We start from the raw sequence: 23,615 nt of genomic DNA, 5'->3' as shown, positions 1-23,615 counted from the left end.
ACTAGCGATGTATCATAAACAGTATTTTCCCAACTTCACTTGACTGCCAGTTGACGAACCAAAGGTATTAGTTGGTCTTTTCCTCTGCCCTTACAGGCACAGTTATACCATCTTCCTCTGTAAGTCTTCAGACATGAGTCTCTCGAATAGATTTAAATTTTTTCCTAGTTCCCTTAATACAAGTCTTCCTGCCGGTGGAGTAAAGCTGTGCAAGATTATTATAATATCCTTACCCCATAGTAATAAAAAAGCTTTAAGGTCAAGCAAGGACCTTTGCAAACCATGTACACCGTTTCTGTTGAGCCCGTACCTGCATTTTTTCAGTAACCGCCTATTTTCTGAAGCGTATCTAGCTGGGAGCCGACAACGGTAGGGAAACCCCTACTCTTCCCCTGTCACCAGGGCAGCGGCAGGAGGACATCTGGCCTGCAGGAAGGGTTTCCCTCAGGACCAAGGCCTTCCTCTCGGACAAGCCGCTGCCCTCCCCGTCCCGCAGGCAGTAGCGGCCCCTGAGCTCAAAAACAGCTCCCGGCCGGGAGCAACGGGGGCCGGTACCCCATCTCGGCGCCCACCTCAGCCGCCGCCACACCGAGCCCTGGCGCTGGCCACACGGCGCGGCCTCCCAAGCGCCGCCGCCGCCGCCGCCGCCGCCGGTCCCCTCAGGGCGTCCGCCCGCTGCCGCGGCAACCGGCTGCGCAGGCGCCCGCAGGAGGGCGGGGTGGAGCCGGGACCGGGGCGCTGAGAGAGCGGGGCCGCCGCTCGCCCCGCCCCGCCCCGCCGCGGGGCGCGAAGCTGGGAGGAGGGCCCTGCACCAGCCCGTACCTTTAAGGGCCGAGGAGCCCCGGGCGGGTGGCTGGAGTAACTGAGGCGGGGCGCGGGCTGTCCCCAGCCAAAAAGCACGCAGGTTCGCTTCAGCACGGCAGGAGGCACCCAACGCCAGGTGGGGCCGCTCCTCGCCCGAAGCGAGGCCCGCACTCGCTGGGGTGAGCAATCCTCAGGCCAGCGCGCTGGCCCGACGATTAATTATTCCATTCGGTAAAATTGTGCCTGTTTGTCACAGCTTTAAGCTCGCAGCTACTATTTTGCCTTACTGCGCCTGGCTGGAGTGTTCTACGCTCCAGTCTTTGCTTCATCAGCTATACCGTTACTTGTTTTTTTAAAAACGTGCCCGCTAGGTAAGCTGTAGGAGTTGAGCTGAGTATCTCTTGCTTACAAAGGCATAATTTTCAGACTTGTCGTTCTTGCAGCTCGTTTCCATTTTTTGTTGTTGTTGTTTGGTACAGATAGGAAGGTTGTTACTAGTGGTCTCTCTACAGCGTTGGATTTCTCTCTGTTGTGATTTTTCATTTCCCCACTTTTAGACTTAAGGATTGTACTCTCCCCTGTGTTGCTGTGACGAGGAAGGCATCTCCTACATCCCCAGGTGCCAGAAGCCTGCTAGGACTGCATAACCGGGCACTCCCTACTTAATGACTCCACTGACATGCAACATCTGCAAACTTCTGGTTTGCCATGAGTAACAGTTTCCGGTTTTCCTGACGAATTCCTGAGTGGTTTCCAAGGTGCACTACCTTAATTTGTAGTCACCATGGGACCTCCTCTGTGATCCTCTCTGATGAGCTTCCTACGTACTTTGCAAAGATGAGCCTGTTACTGCTCCTTGGTACTAACACCTGCTTGGTAAGACATTTGATGGCACTTTCATGCTGGCTGCAACAACAAAAACAACATGACTTGTTGCGAACAGTTTATTAGGTAGTAATAAATAAGAATTTAGCAGAAAGAACTATACAGCAATAAGGCATATTAATAGTATTGTTAAATATGCAACTGACACACATTTTAACATTTTTTCCTCTAGTTTTCTAATAAAGTGCTATGTAGAGAAGTGTATTTCTGATACCCGTGCCAAGTGACAGCAAGGATGCACTATGAAGGACCTGACTTGCATTATCTGCCTTAAATAAAATATAACAACCCATGAAGATTTACTGTTACTTATGCCAGTGAAGTTTAACTAGAAAAGTATAGCTTGCTAAGAAGATTAAAAAATATAGTCTCCTGTTCACTTTTTTAACTGCTTACTACTTTAATTTCTTAAACTGCACTTACTAATAGTAAGGTATGAGTAAGGTTACCATACAACAGCACCGTTCCTAACATTCATTTTAACTTTTATTTGAAAACTTAGAGGCAAGTGCTAACTTTTATTTTTTTTATAAAAACTTTTTTACAAAATATTGCACACTGTTTTAGCATGCAGTTTTACACGGAAGAAAGTCAAGTGCACTTAAAACCCTGAAATACAACCAGATTATTTTAAGGATTTATGTTATGAATACTATTTTTACATACAAGGACATGTTTCAGACTGCATAGGGTCCCACCTTATACTTTGGACCCAACTTGTTGAGACCCAATCCTGACTCTGCAAAAGAGCAGGCCAAATGCTTACAAGCTGTATCTGACTTTCTTGCAATATAAATCTTCGTTCCTGGATCCTGCACTGCTTGCAGCCTCAAGAAACTGAAGTAATCAGTAGGAAAATTAGTTTAACAGAAATAACTTAGTACCTCGTATATGAGTTTTCATTACTGCATATGTGTTGCAATCCAGGGTAAGGTTTTTTAAACTTTCTGAAGTCCTCTGAGTAAGACTAATTTGTAAATCTGTATCTACCCCTCCTCCGTATACACATTTAATATTGCACAGCAAAAGTGAAAATCAATTTTTTTAAAACACAAGCATGCTAAACATTTAATATGGCTTCTGAATGATTTAAAGTATTTCCCTTTTGACATCCTCATGCAGTATTTTAGAATAAATATGAATACAAAGTATGAGAAAGTTAAGAGTAAAAATAAAGCCAGCTGCAACGTTTGTCAGAAACCAAATAAAAAACAAGAGTTTATCAAAAAGTAGTTGCTCAAAGGTCTACATGCATACTTATCAACAGTATCTTAAAAATAAAGTGTGTCTACAAAATACCATAACATATACAACCTCCTTGATGTTCCACAGAATGGCATGAAAGGTAAATAGGTTAACTGAGACTTGCTTAATGGCACTGGTGGTCCCATGGTCCCCTGGGAACAAAAGCCTTACTTGATTCATACTCGTCCAACTCAGAAAACTATTTACATTTCATTAGCTTTATTGGTTAAGCTCAAGCCCTACAATAGCTTATACATAAAACACAAAAATATTTATAAAAATAATAGATAAGTTGTGTAGTTTTTAAAAAAATAAACCATGCAGCTTCTGTACAAAGTTAAAAAAACTGTACAAATTGACTTTTCTATTGTGTAAAATTCATGTACATGGAAGTCTTCTGTTATGATGAGAAATAAGTTGGTTTTTGCTTAGCTGTCAGATGCTGTTTCATAACTATTGTTCATTTCCATCATTCATTTCTTTCACTTGGCATTAACTGGCCATTTAATTTCATCAGAAGTTTCACAACGAGACCTGCCTATATAAAGGTATACAGTTAAATTCTATCAGCATTTCGGAACTATGACGCAATCAAATATATGACAAATGCAAGTAGATAAAAATAAGTAAGAAGTTGCATAATTTGAGAAACAAGGAAAATAAACCCTAGATTTTCCTCAGCTATCAAAGTGTTTTTCAAAACATTCAGTCACTTCCCCTATAACCACCTTAATATATAAGAATCGAAAGCAACTACTGTCAAAGTATGCAAGATACTCAAAGCTGTAATTTTGTCACAACATATGTTAACATGGCATAGTACCACTGATGCAGACTATGGGTAAAACAAGCATTTTCCATCAGACATCCACAAACACTATCAAAAGTTGCTGGTAGCAATTGCAGTGAAGTTGCTTTATAACACTGCCTTCACAGATCCTCAGTTTTATCCAGTCTCAAACTCTGCTAGTTTTGATAGCAAAATTACCAGCTCTAACTCTGTGATTCTCACTGTATATTTAGTCTGAGGGACTGGACGCATGCAACAAACAGTTTTGATTAAAAAAAATGTTTACCCTAATGATTACAGATGCATTTTATGTATTTTGAACCCTAAAGGCTTCACATGCTAGGAAAACAAGCAAACATTCTGAAATATTAAAAAGAAAGTTTTAAGATCATTTTGGTGGTGGCTTGGCTTGGGCTTCTTTTATACTGTACAAGGGTGATCAATTTCAAGAGAGAAAAGGCATGTATCTAGTTTAGGAAAAAACAGTTGAATATAAAGGATGAAAAATGACGGTGCTTACCTGTTTGGTATGTACTATAAAGCTCATTTTGTTTTCCAGACTGTGGATTTGAAAACACGTATCTCCATCTCCCAACTGCCACATAAAGCAACCATACTTTAGGCTGAGGAGTAAAGCCTACAATGAAATGTAGGAAACTGTCACTCAGAAAATATTCTCCACACTTACAAACTGAACTTTCCTTCATTCACTTAGACAGGATTCTGACTCAGAACAGTATGTTCCACTATGTAGTTGTAGCTTATAAAGTAGTAAAGTGGAAAAATACAAGGCTTTCTATTAGTAGTGCCTTACAAAGATCTTAAAATCTTGGAAATCTTCACAGACAAGTTTAACTAAACAGCCAGATGTAAAATGACTACTAGCACAAAGAATTTAAGAGAACAGAATTAAGCTTAACAGCTATCATTGGCAGTTCATTTAAGCTGACCTTTGTTTCCATGTTGAGGAGGTGCAGCCCTTTTACATTTACTCCTACATACACTTTGATGACTTTATGGCTACTTGAACTTGCTTTGGTGAATATCTGTCCTGTGAAAAATGCTGCTCCATAAGTAGGAATTTCCCAGCAATTCTGCAAGAACATGCGCTGAAGGTGATGCATCTCTTTACTTACACCTTCACTGGTGCTGAGATTCTAGAAATAAAGGAACAATGGCAATCAACAAGTCTTCCCAAATAGTTGTGCTTATTTGAAGAAAATCCACTATTTAGTGGAATTCCCACTAAACTAGCATTCCCAAAGTGCTTTCCCAGCAACCATCTTCCTACATCTAAATTAAACCCTAGAGCCACAGAAAGGCTCAAATGCCAAAAGAGACCGAGGCAGAAAGCAGATACCTGTACAAGCCTCAGGAATCTGAACCACAGACACCTAAACTCTGCAGGGCCCCACAATTTTGCCTCTCTCAGAAGTATGTTGGACCCATCAGGGATATGCAGCTATGCACCCATCTGACACTAAGTGCATCACAATCCTTAAAACTAAGCATTCTTCCTCCTTTAAGGTCCAATCCAGTGAGGCATGATAAGATGAGCAAGTACATCCCCCTGAAAAAACATGGATTTTTTTCTTTTGTAAGCAAGAGGTGCCGATTTCTTTTCTTTAGTGGAGCCTTCATTCAGAATGAGACAGGCTTCTATTTCTTCCTCTTCAGAAGAGCAAAACAGTCACAACAAAGGATCGCTAGAGTGCTCCCACCTCAAAATAGACTGATGCAAAGTACCCTAACAAACAAAAAACTTGTCTGGACCACACACAAGATAAGGCACAGGCATGAGAGAGAACACAAGTCTTCAACAGTTAGGGGGCAGTGACTGCGGGTGCGCTGGATGGGACCAACCTCTTTGGATCCACACCCTGCATTGCAGCTTATCAGAATTCTACACAGTTATTTTTAACATGTAAAATATATTAATACCTTTGGAACAAAAGATAGCAACTCCTTTCCCCTTCCCCCATACCCCACACCCCAAAATAATGGTCTAAGAGCAGAAGTCAAGAAAGCTATACTCATTCTTACATATTATCTGATACAAGAAAGAGTAGAGACTACTCTGCTATGTCCTCTGCTATAGCATAGTCTTAGAAAGACCACTATCATCCCCTCCTTCATCTGTATTAAAAAGAACAGGAACGATCTGCTGGTTTCTGACAAAAAAAGGTGCAGGCACCAAGAGAAAGTTTATGATTGAGTAACCTCATTTCAAATGAGAAGTGAGGCCTGAAAACAGTCCTTGGGTGCCTCTGCAGTGTTTCCTGGCAGCTACCTTTAGTGATGCATGTCAGCCGATACAGTTCTCCTCTGACACACCTCACATTTTCCATAATGATTTATCAAGTTCACAGATTTAATCTTCAGGTGCCTCTGACCCCGTTTGGAATCCACAGCCCTCAGTTAGATGTCTTTTACAGAAGCAGCCCAAGTCCACATTTAAAAATTTTGCTCAGTTAGCTGCTCTAGTCAAAGGAGTTTGTGTGTATGCACACATGTGCATCAGCAGCACTACCAGATCCCCAACATTCAAGTAACACTGGCAAAAAGGACTTTGTGGATCTATCGCTTACAAGCAGAGGTGAAAATGTAACTCAGAGTGTATTTTTTTACATGTATGCCTGAATTGGCAGTATCCCCAATACACAGTTAACACTGAAGATAAATGAACAGATGATAATTGTATTTACTTCTAACAAACAGATCAACTGGAACTGTACAAGAAAAAGAGCATTCCAACAACCCATCCCAAAAATTCAGAACATACACATTTCTAGCTTTATATACTAGTACTTTTGTTCATTAACTGACAACCAAACAGTCAAAAAGTGTTTTAAGACAGTATTTTCTACTATTTTATTATTTATCTCACCTTGTATTCATGAAGTATCCTGTTCGTCCAATGAGGAGCTTTACTTTTTAGTTTAGTGATTGGTACTATAGATTTAAGATTTTCTTCACTAAGAGAAAAACAAAGCAGAAAAGTTTTTCTTCACTAAACAAAGTAAGGAGAAAGAACAATGCCTGCCAATTTGTATCTTCAAGTCACATACTGAGCTAGACAGTCAGCTCCTACGCTATCTTGCCTCATCAGGTGAGAAGCTTTCCTGAAAGGTAAGCTAAGGCTTCCTAAGATACAGTGTAATTCTCAGTTAATGGAGATCCAGCTTTGCCTTACACACTTGCATCATGGACATAGCAGGGAGAGGAAATGCTAGCAGCAGAACACCTGACTTTTACTTGATTACAGACCAGTTTGGTGAATTGCAGTTTGGAAGTCAAAATTATATACCAAAAGCCATTTACAGCAGAATATCACATAGTCAGAAAAGATGACAGCTTACAGATGCTCTTCCCTTCACTGCTGTATTCAGCACCACCAAGGACTTGGCCCAATTAATTTCCACGTGAAAGTTATGTATTACATGACATGAAAGTGAAGCTATTTATATGAAGTGCCTTTTTAAAAAAACCCAAAACACAGCAAACAAAAAACACTAAAAGGAAGCCTTTCCTAGTTTGCCTTTATGCACAATTAAGATAGTCTCAAAAACTTAGTGATGCAACCTATTTAGTCATTTTTAAACTGATTGTCAGTAACTGCACATATGATTACCAAGCAAAAACCCTGCACAGGACGATGCATCCAGATCTTATGAAGTCAAGGATACTCTCATACAAACAACAGCCTGGATATATTTTTGAAATGACCAGTCTTTTAATAAACATTTATGTCAACTGCAAAAAAATTCATGATATGAATCTCTTCACCTGCCTGAAGAGCAAGTTGAGATATTTTCCAACATATTCATTTAAACATGGGCAGAAAGCATGCCCAAACGCCCACAAGGCTCTTTATCTGGCCGAAACCATCTTTCCAAGTAGTCCTGCCTATAGAGCCAAACACTTCCAATGAGCAGGATCAGCTCAGAACCACATGGCTGATTTGCCTCAGTGTGGAAAGGAATACCGCCATGCAGCTCCTGGGATTCAGCAGGGGGTAGTTTTGTATTAAACCCAGCTGCGTTTAACTGCATACTCCTACAGGCAGGCAGTCCCACTTAAACCCAGTTCTCCTTATGCTCAATCTACCAACTGTGTAACTGCAGGACAAGATGGGTCAACAGCTGAACCTACTGAACAGCCCACCCAAAAGTTCTCCAGTCAATGAGCTCATTCACCTAGCTTACTCTGTAATGGTACAGTCTCTACACCTAACAGAAGGAAGGGAAAAAAATAAACAAGTGCAGTCGGTGCAGCCAGCCCTTTCAAGAGGCAGCCCACACTTACATCAGAGTAATGGTGGCAGAAAATGCACTCTGTTTTACCGACAGTGAAGAATACAACCAAAAAAAAAAAAAAAATCAAGCCAAGACAGTTCAATTGATGCTGTGAATGAGAGGAGACGAGAACTATAGTAGCGTTCCAGAATAGCACAGCTGCTGTTACATGAATGGAGGTGGAGATGGTAGGGGGTGAAGGTGCACATAGTAGAAAACTGGAATCCTGATGTGCTCAGATACTGCTGTAGAAATGTATGTGGGAAGAAAAAGCCATATCCCTCAACAGCTCAGCTACTGTTGTGCTGGCAAGCAGAAAGAAGGGGAGAGAAAAGGACCATCTGGCAGAGCCCTACTGGTGCTATGTTTCTGACCAATTTAGTATAGCAGTTCACATACAAATGAGAGAACAGAAATAATATGTCTGTCCTCTTCAAAGAGGGAGGAAAGGCAGTCCTGGAAGTTGGTCTAACTGGACATAGTAAGAGGTTTCTTCAGCATTGTCCAAAATCTCAGTCCAGTCAAAACCCTCATTCACATGAATACTGTCACTCATTTTGGTATTATTGTATCTCAGTATAGACTTAGAGAATACAGAACCTCCATCCCTCTGCCTGGGACTGCAATAACTAAGATTAATGTATTTTTCAGACCCCATGTCCAGCTTCTGTTAATGCTATGAGGGTTATGTGGTTACTCCGAACTAGAGCTCAGTGATGGAGAAAAATACTAAATATATCATACCTAAATTTTGAGAGTTCCATAGTACGTGCTATCTAAAAATACTTAATCTAAAACGTAATTTTCAGTTTTAAAACACACACACTTACTTTAGAAAGCCCTGTTTATGTTTCTTGCTCTCATAATTTCCATAGACTATTTGTAGAAGCAGACTTGCCAGTGTGATCAGCTTGGCATCAGGTGATGTATAGAAGCCTTTCAGTAAATTATATCTGGCTTCATCAAAAAGGATAAGAATAGCCAATGGATCCTCAATCTGTTAAAAAAATTTAAATAATATGATTTCTTTGTAAAAGTAAATGAGCTAAGAAACTATAAACACAATTTCTCACCGATTCAGAGACAGAAGACAAAGGTGTGATCCTGACGGAAAAGTACATTTTAGTAATGCTTTGTAATAGAAAAAATGATATATTTTCATTGACTTAATTCAAGACATCACTCATCTAACACACTTACAAATTAAAGGTGACTAGCATACCATGCCCAATCAAAAGGTTCACAGAAACACTGACATCTGTGGGGTTTTTTCTCCCATGAATCCATTTTGAATAATATGTTTGAATAATCCCAATGAAATTGACCAATTAAGCATCTGAAAAATCACAGCACAAGGAAGAGAATAAAATTGGGCAGGTTGTTTTTTAGCTGTATGACAGACAGAGAGAGACTGAGGCACATAAGCTTATGATAAACCAAACAGTTGGGAAGGTGAGAAATGAGAGAGAGAGGGTGGGAAGGCAAGAGAGAGGGAGGGAAGAACCTGAAGACTCAGATTATTACAGAAAAGGAAAGGAGAGGTCCAGTTTAAACAAGTTTGGAAATTACTACAGTCATTAAACACAAAGTGTTCTGACTCTGACCATGATTTCACACTATCACTTCCAAGTGCAGACCTTTTTTTCTATTTCCAATGGAAGTCTCACATCTCTTCTCAGGAAAAGCTGTGAAGTTTCCCTTTGAGGATCCAAGTTCGTTAGTTCAGTAAATATTTCAGGCCAATCTCGAATATGCTGCAGAGGCTTGTGGTATGGCTTCAGTTGGAGGCCTGAAAAATAACAGGTTTTGTTTATAAATAAACAAACAAGCCAGCACACACGCACACACACGTATATATACACATACGATTAAGTGCAGCACCAAAACAAGAGTATCTGTAACTAAGGACTCATTAACAAACATTTTTCCCTGTATTTTCTAAACTGCTATATATAAAAGGTTTTGAAAATATGGATTTATTGACAAAACTCTCAGCATTGATTCACTAAATGCGCTAGTGATGAACCTTTGTTATTTTCAGCTTCTCAAGAGTCAAGTGGTATTTAAAAATTCAGTGGAATACCAAGATGGACCTTAAAAAACAGTAATACAACATTAGAGACTGTTGTCTTAATTATTATGGGAAGAATACAAAGTCCAATAGTCTTATTTCTGACAAAAAAAACAGATATAGCTTATCCTACAAATGTATGTGCCATTTTTTATATATATAAACCATAAACTTTTCAGAAAGTTTCAGAAGATTGACATTACTAAATAAAATTTTAAATGCAGGCTTCTGTGTTAATGGTACTGTCAACACAGTATCCTACCAGACCTGAATTGTCCTTTGTAAATCTATTATAATGTGTCCCATAGCTGTCTTGTTGCAGCAGTATTGTTGACTGTGTTTTCTAACAAAACAATCACAATCATTGACTCTTTTGTGGTTCTATTTATATTTTGCTACATATCTCAAGACCACAACTATAATATACTTTTTATTTAGATCAGAAATACCCCAAAAAGTACAGCAAATGTAACGACGTTTTGTATCAGAATTACCTCCCAAATATATTTGAAAATCATTTTAGTGCAAAACACATGAAAATTCATATGATTAGAGGACCTAATGAAAAAACATTAACGAGTTTTAATTACTACTTTTAATTATATTAAACATTAGTAAAAAGGACTACATGCATCCGATTTCAGATACTCTGGGAAGAAAAATACCACTAAAATCAGGGTAAATTAACAGTAAGGACTACGACAGCAATGATGCCCTATAACAGAAAGGCAATCTGGACTAGCCTCCTCTTCCTAGATGAAATATATTATAGATGCCACAGTGATACAGGGTCAGATCTATAGGGGATACCCAAAATGATAGCTACAACGGAGCAGCTCTTTATAGCTCTGAAAGCACAGTTTAGAGACATTAGGCTGTAAAGGCTGGGACTTGATCTGCTGGAAGAAAGCTTAAGCAGAGGAAATAGAAAATTTGGTCTCACTCCCTGTGCAAAAGATACAAAGAATGAGACCTACAGGGATTACAGAGTTTCTGGCAGGGGCAAAGCCTATTAACAGACAGTCTGGATACAAATTAACTCCTAAAAGATGGCTTTTCAAAGTTGACAGAAAGAGGGTAATACAGAACTGTCAGAGAGCATGTTTCCTATTTTCCTATGAAAATATTATTTTTTTCTAGAGGCAAGCAGAAATAAAAAGAACTATGATAACCTCTCAAGTATCACGATCTTCCTTGTTACTTACTGAGGTTCTCAGAACAGATCCAGATAGTGAAGTACTGCTGAGTTTCTTGAGACAAACGCATTCCCTCCATTATCTGCTGTACAGTAGTATTGTTTCCATGTTTCAACTCAACAGAGCGATATGACCCATCCATACGATAAATCCGTGCCTTCTCATACTACATAAAAATTTAAACATATTACAAAGAACTTGTTAAAATCCTTTCTGTTGGTGCTTCTGAAGAGGAAAAGAATTTTACCATAATTCAACAACATCCATACTGTTGAGAAAAAGAACACTGCACAATTCCTGCATATTCACTATTTAACAAAACTGCTTGTTTCATCCTATGCAAGTTCTGATGCTGTGCTTTTTACCACAATAACTACAAGAAAGATCTTACTGATACTTTGAGGACTTCACTTCCATTAAACAAAAAGGCAAGCAGGCATTTAAAAGTTCCCTGAGGGATTTGGGCTCAACTGCCTATGCATAACCCGAAATGTCCACCTCACTATTACGGGCAGATTATGAATTATTCCCCTCATTAGTCCATACTAAAAAGACTGATTTTTCAGAGGGAAGCACCACCCTTTACACATATCCCAGTACAATAAGAATACAATCTCACTAAGACCTTTTAGCACTTCTATAATATTACTACTAATAAATAATTTTCCCCTTCAGAACTTCCATAGCGTTCACTGAATTGCATGTGGGCCCAGAGTATGCCTCCTGAAAGATGTACTGAAATGTAAATTGTGTGCTTAAAGCACATATATACACGCACAAGTCATAAATCAATGAAACTTTTCATTTTCATCTCTCTAACAGGTTAAATGTTTCATCTGCTTGAGTAAAAAAGTTGCAGGAATTTGTTATTTCCCTTCTTCAAATCTACTTAGTCATCAAGAACTGAGGTCCTAAAAACTTCCAGAAAAAAAGACGAATACCTTGCAAAAGGACAACTGACTGAAAATGAGACTGGAATGGAAAACATTAGTCTATTTTTGCTGCAGTAGTAACTGTGACTCCTATTGCAGTATTTTTTTTTATTTTAATGTATTAATTCAACAGTAATAAGTAACAACTTAATATGACCTATAATGCTGTGAGATCTACTTAAAATGTGTGCATTAGTCTTTTAGAGTCATTAGATACACATGTGCCATTTGACCAACTGCATAATATGATCCCTAAAATAAAGGGGGTCAATTCTTCATTAATTATTTTGGAAGATTAATTCATATAGAGTGAAATGAAGGTAATTTAAAACATCTTGAAAAACTGACAGGTTTACTGCCACCTGCCTACAGAGATACAAGTTGCATCCCAAGTCAAAGAAAAGAAACAAGTAGTTTTATATCATTTGGCTAATTTTAAATCTACTTCAGGATGAGAGAATCGCATCGTAAATTTTGTTTACTATCCTGGCTAGATCTCCACTGACTGCCAAGGAAGCCTACACTGACTAACTGATGTACAGCCTATTTTGCAGAAGCCAACTTTTATTTAGCCAGCTGAATGCTCCTGTTTATCAACATATAAGATGACAATACATAAAGCAAGCTAATGGTTGTATGATCAAAAGTAGATATAAAAATCAGTAGCTGATGTGATGCTCCTACAAATAAATTAAAACATCACATTTAAAGTCTTACATGTACTTCTTGAGCAATAAATATAGGCAGAACCATTTAAAGAGACAAAATGTCAGTTTGTCAATATTTACATTAACAATTTCAGTATCCTGCACATTTTCAATAACAACTATAAGTGAGCCTAGCTCTTCTACAAGTTTCTGTGTAAATTAAATATAAAGTTTAAACTAGTTAGAAAATGAACTCATACAGGTTTATTTATGGCATCCTTCAGCAGTTTTGCAGTTTCTTCCCACTCATTTTGTTTGTTTTCTTCACAGACATTCAGTGGAGATCTTCCTTGTTGATCAGTAATGTGCTACAAACAAACAGAAACACTGATAAGACATTGTTTTCACTGGAGATAGGTAAACATTTACACATTTTTTTGAGATAATTAAAATCCTTGGTCCTAGGGTTCAAACATTTAATTGATATACAATTGGGAAAGTAGAGGTAATGAAAAAGATTTAACCATTTTTCTGTAATCTCTCAACGGAATCATTGCATTTACACACTGTGATCTGGACACAAAACATTTCACATACACAAGCTCAAAACTGTTGCTAGAACTGCTATTTCCATACACAAACAGAACTTACTCTGTCAATTTCTGGATGATTTAGTAGAATTTGTACTATTTCAGCATGCCCACCTCCAGCAGCAAAATGAAGAGGAGAGCTAAGCTGGCCGTTCAAAAGATTTGGATTGCACTTCCCTTTCTCCAACAGCATTCGAGTGGCTTCAACTTTTCCATACCTGCAGACAGGTTTAAAGCAGAACAGATGCAGCAAATGTAAAACAAAATCTTTTTTCAGACAGGCCTAAATATAGAAAAGTGCATTTCCATGCTCAAGTGTTTTTAGTTTTGAAATTACACCAAAGACAGTGGAACACTAATAAGTTTGTACAAATTAGTATCAGTTCTGCACTTCTTTGGTAACCGTTGGTCTAGCAACCATTTCTTGGATTCATTATAGACACACCAAACCTTGCTTCAAACTAGCTAAGTTTGGGTAGTTGTAGCAATTCAGTCATGGCAAAACAGAGCTCAGCTCAGCCTTGCCTGAAAAAAAAAAAAATCTGTGTGAGAATCAGAGTAAAGCTTCAGATTGTCATGCAGATGGATACTGAGGACTTCTAAGCCTCATGCTGATAAATGGTAAATCTTGCGTATACTGTTTATGCAAACTTGCTGACAAACACTAAAAATAAAATGTGGGGGTTTTTTATAACTAACTTTGATTTTCAGGTTATTCCTATCATCAGACACTACTATAAATACAGAAGACTAACTTGCATAAACACAAAACAAAAGCATTTTTACAACAACTGAGGAAAGCTCTCAAGCACTAACAGACTAAATCATCACAGAATTAGTTAGACAAGTTGACATCTGTAGATCACCTACTTCAGCTTTCTACTCAAAGCTTGACCATCACTAAGATGTGCTCAGCTCATCAATTCCTGTGCTGTAAAACTGCTCACAGCCTTTAACCAACAAAGACTGTAAAAGTTACCACACTAAACTAGACCCAGTGTCCCCAATAGGAATTAGAACAGATGCTTCAGGACAGATATAAGAGGCAATAGGTAAGTGTTTGATGATATGATCTCCACACCTGGTCTCCTCTGAAACCATTCAGATTGAAATTATCTCAAAACCTGAAGCCATCTTCCTCTTCAAAAGGTTAACAATAACATATATTAGAGTAAAAGTGTAAAAAGTCTGGAGTTTTTTTGATTTCTCATTTTTGAGTCTGTATGATAAATTACATAAATGATGAGTGCTAAGGAATCGTGATAGCAAGAATACATTTGATTGGCAAAACTATAGTAATTTGACTCACCAGCATGCATAATGGATAGGTGCCCAGTGGTCACTATCTAACTGATTAACAGAAAACTTTTTATCCAGAAGGTGGCTTAGTAAATCAGAGTCACCTTCACAAGCACTGCGGTGAAGAGGGAAATCATCTACCCACTGGTGTTCCCTATGAATTAAAAGGGGAAACAGAAGCAAAACACAGTTCAGAAATACTTCAGTAGTTGAGAACATCAGCTTTTTTTAAAATTACTAACTTAGCACTAACTGTAGATCTACATGAAGAACAAAAATTAAGCTCATGCAGCTAAAATATGCCAATATTCATACAACTAGTATTGTAGTCATGCAGTAGTCAAGCCACAGCTGTATTCATTATGCTAAGAAATACTTCCCTAATGTTTATCATTTAACCTTTCTTGATCTGTCCTTTAGTTGTTGTGTTTCAGTACTCAGAAACCTCAAATATTTTTTTAAAATATATATTTATACCGCAAAGCCCTTAAGTAATAGGGATCTCATTCTGAGCAAGTCTACCAAGTACTACTGTAATATAACAAAACAAAACTATCCATTAATGGCAAAGGAATGTAATGCAATACTTGTCCTCTGTGACACTGCTCATGCTACGTTGCCACTTTTCTCTTTTAGGAATCTGAATCTTTGAATAGTCTGGGGCTCCAAGGCCAAAGTATGGATTTATTACCACTTTGTCAACCTGTGAAGACATAATTTAAACACAGCTGAAAAAATATCTTACTGAGATTTGGCCGAACAATCCCCCATCCAGGCCAGGTATTCTCTTGAAATCGAAGTTATGATAGCAACATTTTGTAATTAAAGAGAATGATGTTCAAATGTGATGATTTGAAAAACCATTTAGCAGTAAGTATGCAATAAAGAAATCTGATTATATTAAACATAAAGCACACACTCATATCAAATAAATGAATGAATTGTAAAATGAAAATATATGTAAGTTTCACAAATATAAAATGAAAATATAGTTCTTACCCTATTGGTATACTGAAGGTCAGATCCAAACAAAGGATTATAGATACACATATCCGCTTTCTCCAATGCCAGCATTTTACTCTTTATCTCCAGGGCAGTATAACCCATGTGTAATGAGCTTTCTGTTTGACCAGGTTCTATAGCATAGGCAGGATTTATTACATTTGTTTTAATTCTCTCAAGAGGAGATGGTCTGAATAAAGCTGGGATGGAGTGAGACTGGGTGTGCCGTTCATCCAACCACCTGCAGGAGAAAAAGGGAAGGTAATTTTGAGGTAGAGAAGGACTATTTTGGTCATGCGTGTCCATTATTTTGTTTGGTTAAGGGTTGCATGTATGATAATTACACATCTTAATTAAAAACAATAATATTAATGATAATGTGCACAGCCAATTTTATAGCACTAAATTAATTCCCAGCCATGCAATTTTTTAACCAAATATAGGCAAGCAAATGTATTTGCTCAAACACATTTCCTGCGGATGCAAACTCTCAAAGAAAAGGAAAGTATAAGCTAAGGCAAGAGTAACATTGGTTATAGCCAAAGCACTTAACCACACCACCATGTCGCCATTTCGTTTACTTTCAGTTTATCAGTATGACTACTCTCAACATACAAATTTTGAAACTTAAAGCAGTTTGTTTAAGGGTGAGTTGAAGTTTCAGTATCTGTGCTGATTTAAGCCTTCTAACTCATGGGTTTCATTAGGGAGAGGTGGGAAAAGGCAAAAAATTATAAGGTCCTTTAGTAGTTTCCAAACTGCGAAGTCTCCTTCACATAGGCTACCACCTGCCTTTTCACAAAGCTGTACTGAAGGTTATTCCCTTCTAAGTGCACTCCTACTGACAGTATAGAAGGGCTTTAGAGCCCTCTTCCTCTGAGCTGGATGGGAAAGTCAGCACTGTACACATGCTGCATTTTTTCCTGCCACATATGCAATATAACACAGCGCTCAGGATTTTTGGATAAATGTATTTCGACTGAATTGCTAATTATTTCAGTGTTATGTATGGGCACATTTTAACTAAGGGTCTAAAGCCAGGTTTGTATTTCAGGTTTCTCCACATACTTTCTCACAAGCTTGAGATAAACATGTACTTCGCTGGAATACAATAAATTCCATTTAGTGATTTAGCCCAGAAATACAGAAGAAAGATAAGTACATGCTTTGGAAAGATAGATGCAGTGACAGACCACTTGGCTCTTGTCTGTCCCAGGACAATGTGTAAGGATGGAGAACGTGGCCTGCAGCTCAATGCATGTGCTCAGGCCTGGATTTTTAAGTCCCAGATCCAAGCTATCATGTTCTGCAAAAGCCATGTTCTCTTCACTTACTCATAGTCCTGCTGGAAAGGAGGACTGTAAAATCGTGATCATCATACTATACACATCCTCTTGCGTCTCTGAGGTATTTTCAGGCATTTTCTCTAAGCAGTTGGCAGATAAATTAGTTACGGTAGTTTGAACCTTTGAAAAGTGGTGTTTCAGATTATGTACATAAAAATTAATCAAAATAAACTATCTTCTACTATACTTTCAAGGTTTCTCTTACAACTGTAAGGCTGGTAAAACATCTTAAGCAGAGTTTAGAGTCTGAAGGCACTCATTAAGTAGCAAATAAATATAACAACTGGCACAATGGTATACACGGAAATAATATGATTCTACTAATAAACTGTAAAAACCCTACACATGGTAACTTTTTAGGTAATAGCCTGTAATTTATAATTTTCCATGTCAGCAAAGAGTTTCACCTAACTTTAAAAATGCAAATAAGTTCCTACAGAAGTAGGTCTGCTATTTCTTTGTTAAAAGTATATAAAAGAGACCAAAAAAATGCTCCATAGTCAAACTACTATAAATCTGGCTAAACAACTAATCACCTTTCTGAAAGTTAATTCTCTATTGCAAATAAATTTGTATGGCTGGGGAATATGCACTCCCTTTGTAAACAGTGGGGTTAACTTAAATGCAAATCATAATGGTATACAATTAACAGGATATTTTTACTACATTCTGGCAAATACTCTTACAGATGGCAGTTATGTCACTTACAGAAGATTAATCATTAGTATTTTACAGGATTTTACAAAATCTTCACTGTGAGCAAGAACTTCCAAAAAGCCACTTGATTTACAAAAGCACACCATTCTTCAGTTTGTATTTCTAAACCTTTTTAAAAATCTTTTGCATTGTCAAGGTTTCAATTTCTGATAAATATGAAAAAATAATATGATACCACAATAATTTCCTTCTTAATCACGAGAATGCCATAAAAACTATGTGCTACATCTACAAATTTTCTTGTTTAACTTCTATTTTAATGTATTTTTACTGATGGCATTTCTTACTTATCCAAGGCAATTAACATTCTTGCAGTAAGCGTAGCAAAATGGGTGCTGGATTCACTGCAGACCCTCATGATGTCTTGTAAACAGTAGAACACAGGGCATCCAGGACTGTATGCATATTTTGTATTATCTAAAAAGGAAACATATTCTAAAGAAACATCTGAAGATAAGAATAATCTTATTTTCTTTTCTGCATCTTCTGTAGTTACACATTCCCAACTAATTGAAAGCATAATCTAACTTTAGACTACAGTAACTCATTTTTTCCCAAATGCTAATTGACAGAAATTACATACAAACCTTATGTAACAATTCACAACTTAACAGGGCAGCCTTAAAAACCTTAAAGTTCAGTTACTGTTCCATCAATGTGATCAACTTAATCTAAGGAATTAATATTAAATGTATACTGTTGCCAGAAAAAAAGGATAGGACTCGGGACTAGAAGAGGCATTTATTGCTATTGGTAACTCTGCAATGGTTTTTATTTGATAGTTTTTATCCTTAAGGCCTATCAGTAAGGCAAAAATTAAGGAGCTTCCTCAAAAGCATACAGACGTTTACTTCAGGTTGCTATTTTTTTTTTAAATACTTTCCTGACAAGCCATTTACTTAGCCTTCTAAAGACTTTATTCACCATTCCTTATGCAAACAAAACTGTTTACAGACTTCAATAAGCATTCTTCTCTGAGTAAACAACACTGAACTGAATAGGATGTCTTATTTACACTTGCATTCAGTAAATTCTATACAAGTTAATGCATATGTTTTGAAATATAATCAAGTGAACAAACACAGCTTAAAACAGAAGTGTGCTATCATTATAGAAACAAAGGCAAAACATTAAAAACAAGGTTTTTTCCTTAATTTTAAATAATTTTTTGAGTTTTAAAGTGTTCAGAGAGAGGTTTCTACCTGAATCTAACTTTTAATGTTTAAATACAGAGAAAGCCATATAGCATATTCACAAAAATTCTTACTAAAACCTTAACTCAGCTTCTGCTTAAATGGGTACAACTTCAGAAATTATACACATTACCTTTCACAACAGTTGGAACAACGTAAAGTGATGCCTCCTGCCCTGCCTTCTCTCCATCAAGGGGGAATTTCTTCATTAACACTACGCGCTTTCCTAGCACAGTATTAAAAACCCCAAAATAATTAATTAACCAACAAAACAAACAAAAAAATGTTGGCTATCTGAAGGCTTACCAGACTCAACCTTCCTAATTTCTAGGAAGAAAAAATTATGATTACTATGAGCTATAATCTAAAGCAAGTTAAGAAAGTCTAAATACATATGAAAAAATAAACAACATAAACATGTATATACCCATTAACATGAAAAATTACATGACTGTACCCCTTTTTTCACAGCAACTTTTCTATACCCCTGACTTTTCATAGCATTCACCCCCCAAACCACCTAAGTTGAACAAGACTCTTCTTGAAATGGGAAAGCACAGCTGCATGCTATATTCCATATTAGGGTGAATGCTTGTTCATGTAGTGGCAGGACAGTATTTTCCATGTTATCCTCCTTTCCACCCTTACAGAATTTAGTATTTTGTTTGCTTTTCTGACCTCAGCTGCGTATTTTAGCAGTGGCCACACTAAGCTGTGCATATTAATGCTTGGGCCCTCTGTCTGAGTCAATGTAAAACACTCTGAACTGTGTAAGAAAGAAACAGAGTTTTTGTTTTTACTAGGCATTCCTCAATGTGTATTAATGCTATTACGTTATTTCATGTTTGCTGCTCAAGTAGCTTTGTTAAGTCTATCCACCTCGAGTTATTGCCACCCGCAACATTTTATCGTGCAACCAGCTTTCCTTTTCTAAATTGTTAGCACTGTATTGTCTTGTCCGCACTGAAAACCTTCCCAGTATAACCTCATTTACAAAGCAGAGATGAGGTACACAGCAAAAAAAGTGCTTTAGTCAGTACAGTTTATACCAATCTGGAAATGTAATATGCTGGCTAGAACAAATTTTGTCAGCACAAGTGTGAGGTGGTTTGCTAGACCAGCTATGCAACAACAATGAAAAAGAAAACGTACTAATCAAATTGTATCTGTGATAACAGTTATGCAAGAAATATTTTCATGTAGATACTGTCTACTGAACAATGCTGGCTTTAGAACAGGCTTTAGAAGTGATCAATTCACTAGTTCATGTCAAGTTTTAGCTGAAATTAAGGATAAAAAAAGCCACTTCAATCTGTTTTACCAGAGGTTTAGCTATAAAGTAAAGCAGTACTACAGACAGGCAAAGTTACACTTAATAAAAATCTTATAGTAAGCATTTTATAGAGTTGGAAGGTAAAGGGAAACAAACGTAAATTAAAGGTTTTAGCTGTATAGTTGGCTTGGGTTTTTTTGATGAACCTCAAAACACACCTTGTTTTAAACTAATTTCATGCTTTCACACAACCTTTCCACGCCCATTTAATTTTTAAAATATTTTTATAGAGCTATCAACAAAAAAATCAGCTTAAAATGTTTTTACCTTTAATACCCTGATTGGCTGGTGAAATTGGTTTGGTGGCCTCTAATACATAATCCAAGATGCTCTGGGTTATCTCAGTGCCTCCCTGCAGCTTAGTTTCCAACAAAACTTTCTTTCTTTTTTTCTTTTGGCCTTCAATGGGAACTTCAAGCAACAAAATCTTTCAAACAGTAACAAAACCAGAGGAGTTTAAGCATAACTGAAACAAGTATAGAACACTTTTTTTTTTTTTTTTGGTATTCATTGTACCACTGTAAAAGCAGTAACAAAATTCAGGGAGTATTGAATGGAGAGGAGCAGGATGGCGAAGTCAGAATGACCTCCGTAACAGTAAGGTTAAAGAGAATAAGACAAGGCTGCACCCTTGTACTGAGCAAAAGGCTCTGAAATGACATGAAACATACAGGTATTACAAAACCATAAAGTGTTCAAATACCATAAGGATGGGACAATGCGCAGTAGATATGACATACATAGGCATTATTTAAGCAATGTTATTATCATATTATCTGTTCTGCTATATTATTATATATTTACTATAAATTATTATTTTTTTAAAAAATAATAAATAAAAAATGTAAATAGTTTTACTTCGTAGGATTTAGCTCGATATTCCCGAGAGTTCAGGCTAGCAGTATTTTTTGGACGAATCACAGCAACATATGCATCTCCAATGTTTTCTGGGTTTCCCATCTCTCCTTAATTTATCACTGGAAACAAGGAAAAAAGGGAAGTAAAGGTTCAGCATATCCAACAGCACACTAAACTTCAGGATGCAGTAATCATATCCACTGATTCTTTGCATTATTCCTTTATTGTTCTTTAGCTGGAGAAATACCAGTGGTTGATACAATTCTACTTCCTTTTAATGAAGGGGGAAAATCCTACATCACAGAGATTTAATACAAATAATCTTGCTCTCTAACCCACTTCTAAAATAAAAATAACGTGTATTATTTTCCACTTTGTAACTATCTTCTCCATTTTGCAAGCCAGGCAAAAGGCCAAAAAAATTTTAGGACTCTGAAAAACATACGAAATTCAAAAAGAAAACCATTCTAAAGTGACGAGCACTGTAACTTATAAAACGTGCTATGAAAAAGTACTGCATTTCTGTAATGGAACTGGATTTCAAGAAAATACCTGATTTTCTACACACCCCCTCCCCCCCCCCCCGGAAGTAGACACAGTCTTGCCTACAGCCCAAGTAACAAAGCTGATAAAAATAAACTATAATATGGATTCATTTACTTAGTTTTACTTCAGTGGGGCTGCAAACTGGTGCACAATTCATTCAAACACAGAGCTTATGAAAGGAATATGTCTTCAGTTTTTTAAAAAAGTCAGCAGATTTAAGACAAAAGTTTGCTTACCCTTCTGTTTAACCCCCAGCGACAATTCCTATAATCACAAAATTTTATGAAAATGTTAAAGAAAACCTCCTAAGGCTAAATCACTTCACATATCAGATTTGAAAAGAAGGTCGGTCACGTCTGGGCATTAGCACCTTCCAGCTGATAATTTTCTTCATCTGCAAATGAACCTCTTTTCATTCCGTACCATCAGTAAGCACATGCTTTTTGCAATTAATCCCTCCAGAGAGATTTTTAACGTCACTGTTCCTAGCTTCTTCACCTGTTCTAGGAGAAACAGAGGTCTTCAGATTCCCATGCCCGTAGTCCAGTATTTTTGCTGGGATCAGACTACCTGAAAACATTATTAAAAAAACCCAACATAAATAACCGCATGCACGTTTTCACCTTCAGTTAAAATAAACACATTAGTTAGATGATTTAATGGTGGTACTTGGACAGTAATACCCGAATAGAAACACCTATCGATTTGCACTACAGTAGCATCTAGAAACATTAAATAAGCAATGTGCTGACTTGTGAGAGCTCCTACTTTGGGATATTAAAGAGTTTTCAAGCGAACAAGAAACCACCACCCCTTACGGGCAGCTGGAAAAGGCACGCTCCCTGCGTTTCCTTCCATGTACCAGGATATACTGGGTTTGGGTCACAGGCTTGCGTGGAGGGAACCTGCACAGGCAGGGCTGGGCCACCTGGGTGGCGGGTGATGGTCAGGTGAATAAGCGGTGGCTGAACTCCCTCTGCCAGCGCTCTGCCCTAAATCCAGAGCGGAGCGAGGATGTCCGGGAAACAGACGGCCCCGAGAGCTGCGAGGCGACTGACGCCGGGAAACAAGAAGAGAGGATGAAGCAGGGTGAGGACGTGACAATAGCGATGACCAGCTTCAGGAGGTACCACCGGTGAACTCGGCCCGACCGAATCCCGGCGCCAGCACCGCGTCCCCGTCCCGACGGGCGCGAGTTCTCCAGAACGTGCCTCAGCCGGGCTTCCTCCTGCGCCGCCCGGCGGCACCCTCCGCTGCCGCCCGGGACCCGCCGGGACGCGGCGGCGGCGGGCGGCTCCCGCCGCCCCGCAGCGACACACGGCCACGCCACGCCCGCGAGGGAGGCCGCCCCGCCCGCCCCGCCGAGCGCAGGCCCCGCGCAGGGAGCCGCGGCGGCGGCCTCGGCCTCCCGCCGGCATGGCGAGACCACCACCGCCACCGCCGCCGCGAGAGAGGAGCACGACGGGCGGGAAGCGGCCCCGCGCCGCCGGGAGTTCCCGCCGCAGCGGCGGCCACCCCGCCGGTCCGCGCCTCACGGCCGGGAAACGCCCCCCGAACTTTCCCGGTGGCGCCCAGGAGCCGGCCGGGCACCGGGCCCCCGGAGGGGTGCTCACGCCGCAGCCCCGCAGAGCGGACACAGCTCCCACGTCACCGGGGTGAGGGGCAGCGCCCCGGCCCCGCTCGCTCGCCGCTCGGCTCCCTGCCTCCCTTGCCTTCCTCGGTGGTGCCGGCTGTCGCCTCCCCCGCCGCATCCCCTCGCCGCGCCCGGAGGCCAGGCCCCGCGCCAGAGACGAGACAAGACGGAGACGGAGACGCGTCCCGTCCCGTCCCGCTCCGCCCCGTCCCCGCCCCGCTCCCTCCCCCGGC

General features: G+C 39.0%; 1 protein-coding gene across 3 annotated transcripts; it reads right to left on the bottom strand.

Moving 5' to 3' along the window:
* Nucleotides 1–1,732: 1,732 nt before the first annotated feature.
* KRIT1 (KRIT1 ankyrin repeat containing) lies at nucleotides 1,733–23,515 on the bottom strand. Of its 3 annotated transcripts, XM_049798078.1 has the most exons (18): nucleotides 23,462–23,515; nucleotides 22,248–22,319; nucleotides 21,204–21,322; nucleotides 20,613–20,772; nucleotides 19,146–19,238; nucleotides 18,107–18,236; nucleotides 15,754–15,997; nucleotides 15,342–15,457; nucleotides 14,765–14,908; nucleotides 13,517–13,673; nucleotides 13,126–13,233; nucleotides 11,296–11,452; nucleotides 9,657–9,808; nucleotides 8,850–9,016; nucleotides 6,612–6,699; nucleotides 4,675–4,881; nucleotides 4,245–4,361; nucleotides 1,733–3,472 (listed from the first exon to the last, which is right to left on the bottom strand). In XM_049798078.1, the coding sequence occupies exons 3-18, from the start codon at nucleotides 21,303–21,305 to the stop codon at nucleotides 3,404–3,406; spliced, it is 2,211 nt and encodes a 736-aa protein (XP_049654035.1). In that variant the 5' UTR covers nucleotides 21,306–21,322; nucleotides 22,248–22,319; nucleotides 23,462–23,515; the 3' UTR covers nucleotides 1,733–3,403. The 3 variants fall into 3 exon arrangements, with proteins under 3 accessions (XP_049654035.1, XP_049654036.1, XP_049654037.1); XM_049798079.1 differs by lacking the exons at nucleotides 19,146–19,238; nucleotides 20,613–20,772; nucleotides 21,204–21,322; nucleotides 22,248–22,319; nucleotides 23,462–23,515 and adding an exon at nucleotides 17,091–17,182 and having other exon boundaries at nucleotides 18,107–18,215; XM_049798080.1 differs by lacking the exons at nucleotides 19,146–19,238; nucleotides 20,613–20,772; nucleotides 21,204–21,322; nucleotides 22,248–22,319; nucleotides 23,462–23,515 and adding an exon at nucleotides 17,091–17,222 and having other exon boundaries at nucleotides 18,107–18,191.
* Between the last annotated feature and the right edge of the window lie 100 nt (nucleotides 23,516–23,615).

The sequence above is a fragment of the Accipiter gentilis genome, chromosome 4 (genome assembly GCF_929443795.1).
Source record: "Accipiter gentilis chromosome 4, bAccGen1.1, whole genome shotgun sequence".
NCBI classification, from domain to species: Eukaryota; Metazoa; Chordata; class Aves; order Accipitriformes; family Accipitridae; genus Astur; species Astur gentilis.
The sequence above is the reverse complement of the archived record's forward strand: the minus strand, read 5'-3'. Positions and strand labels throughout refer to the sequence as shown.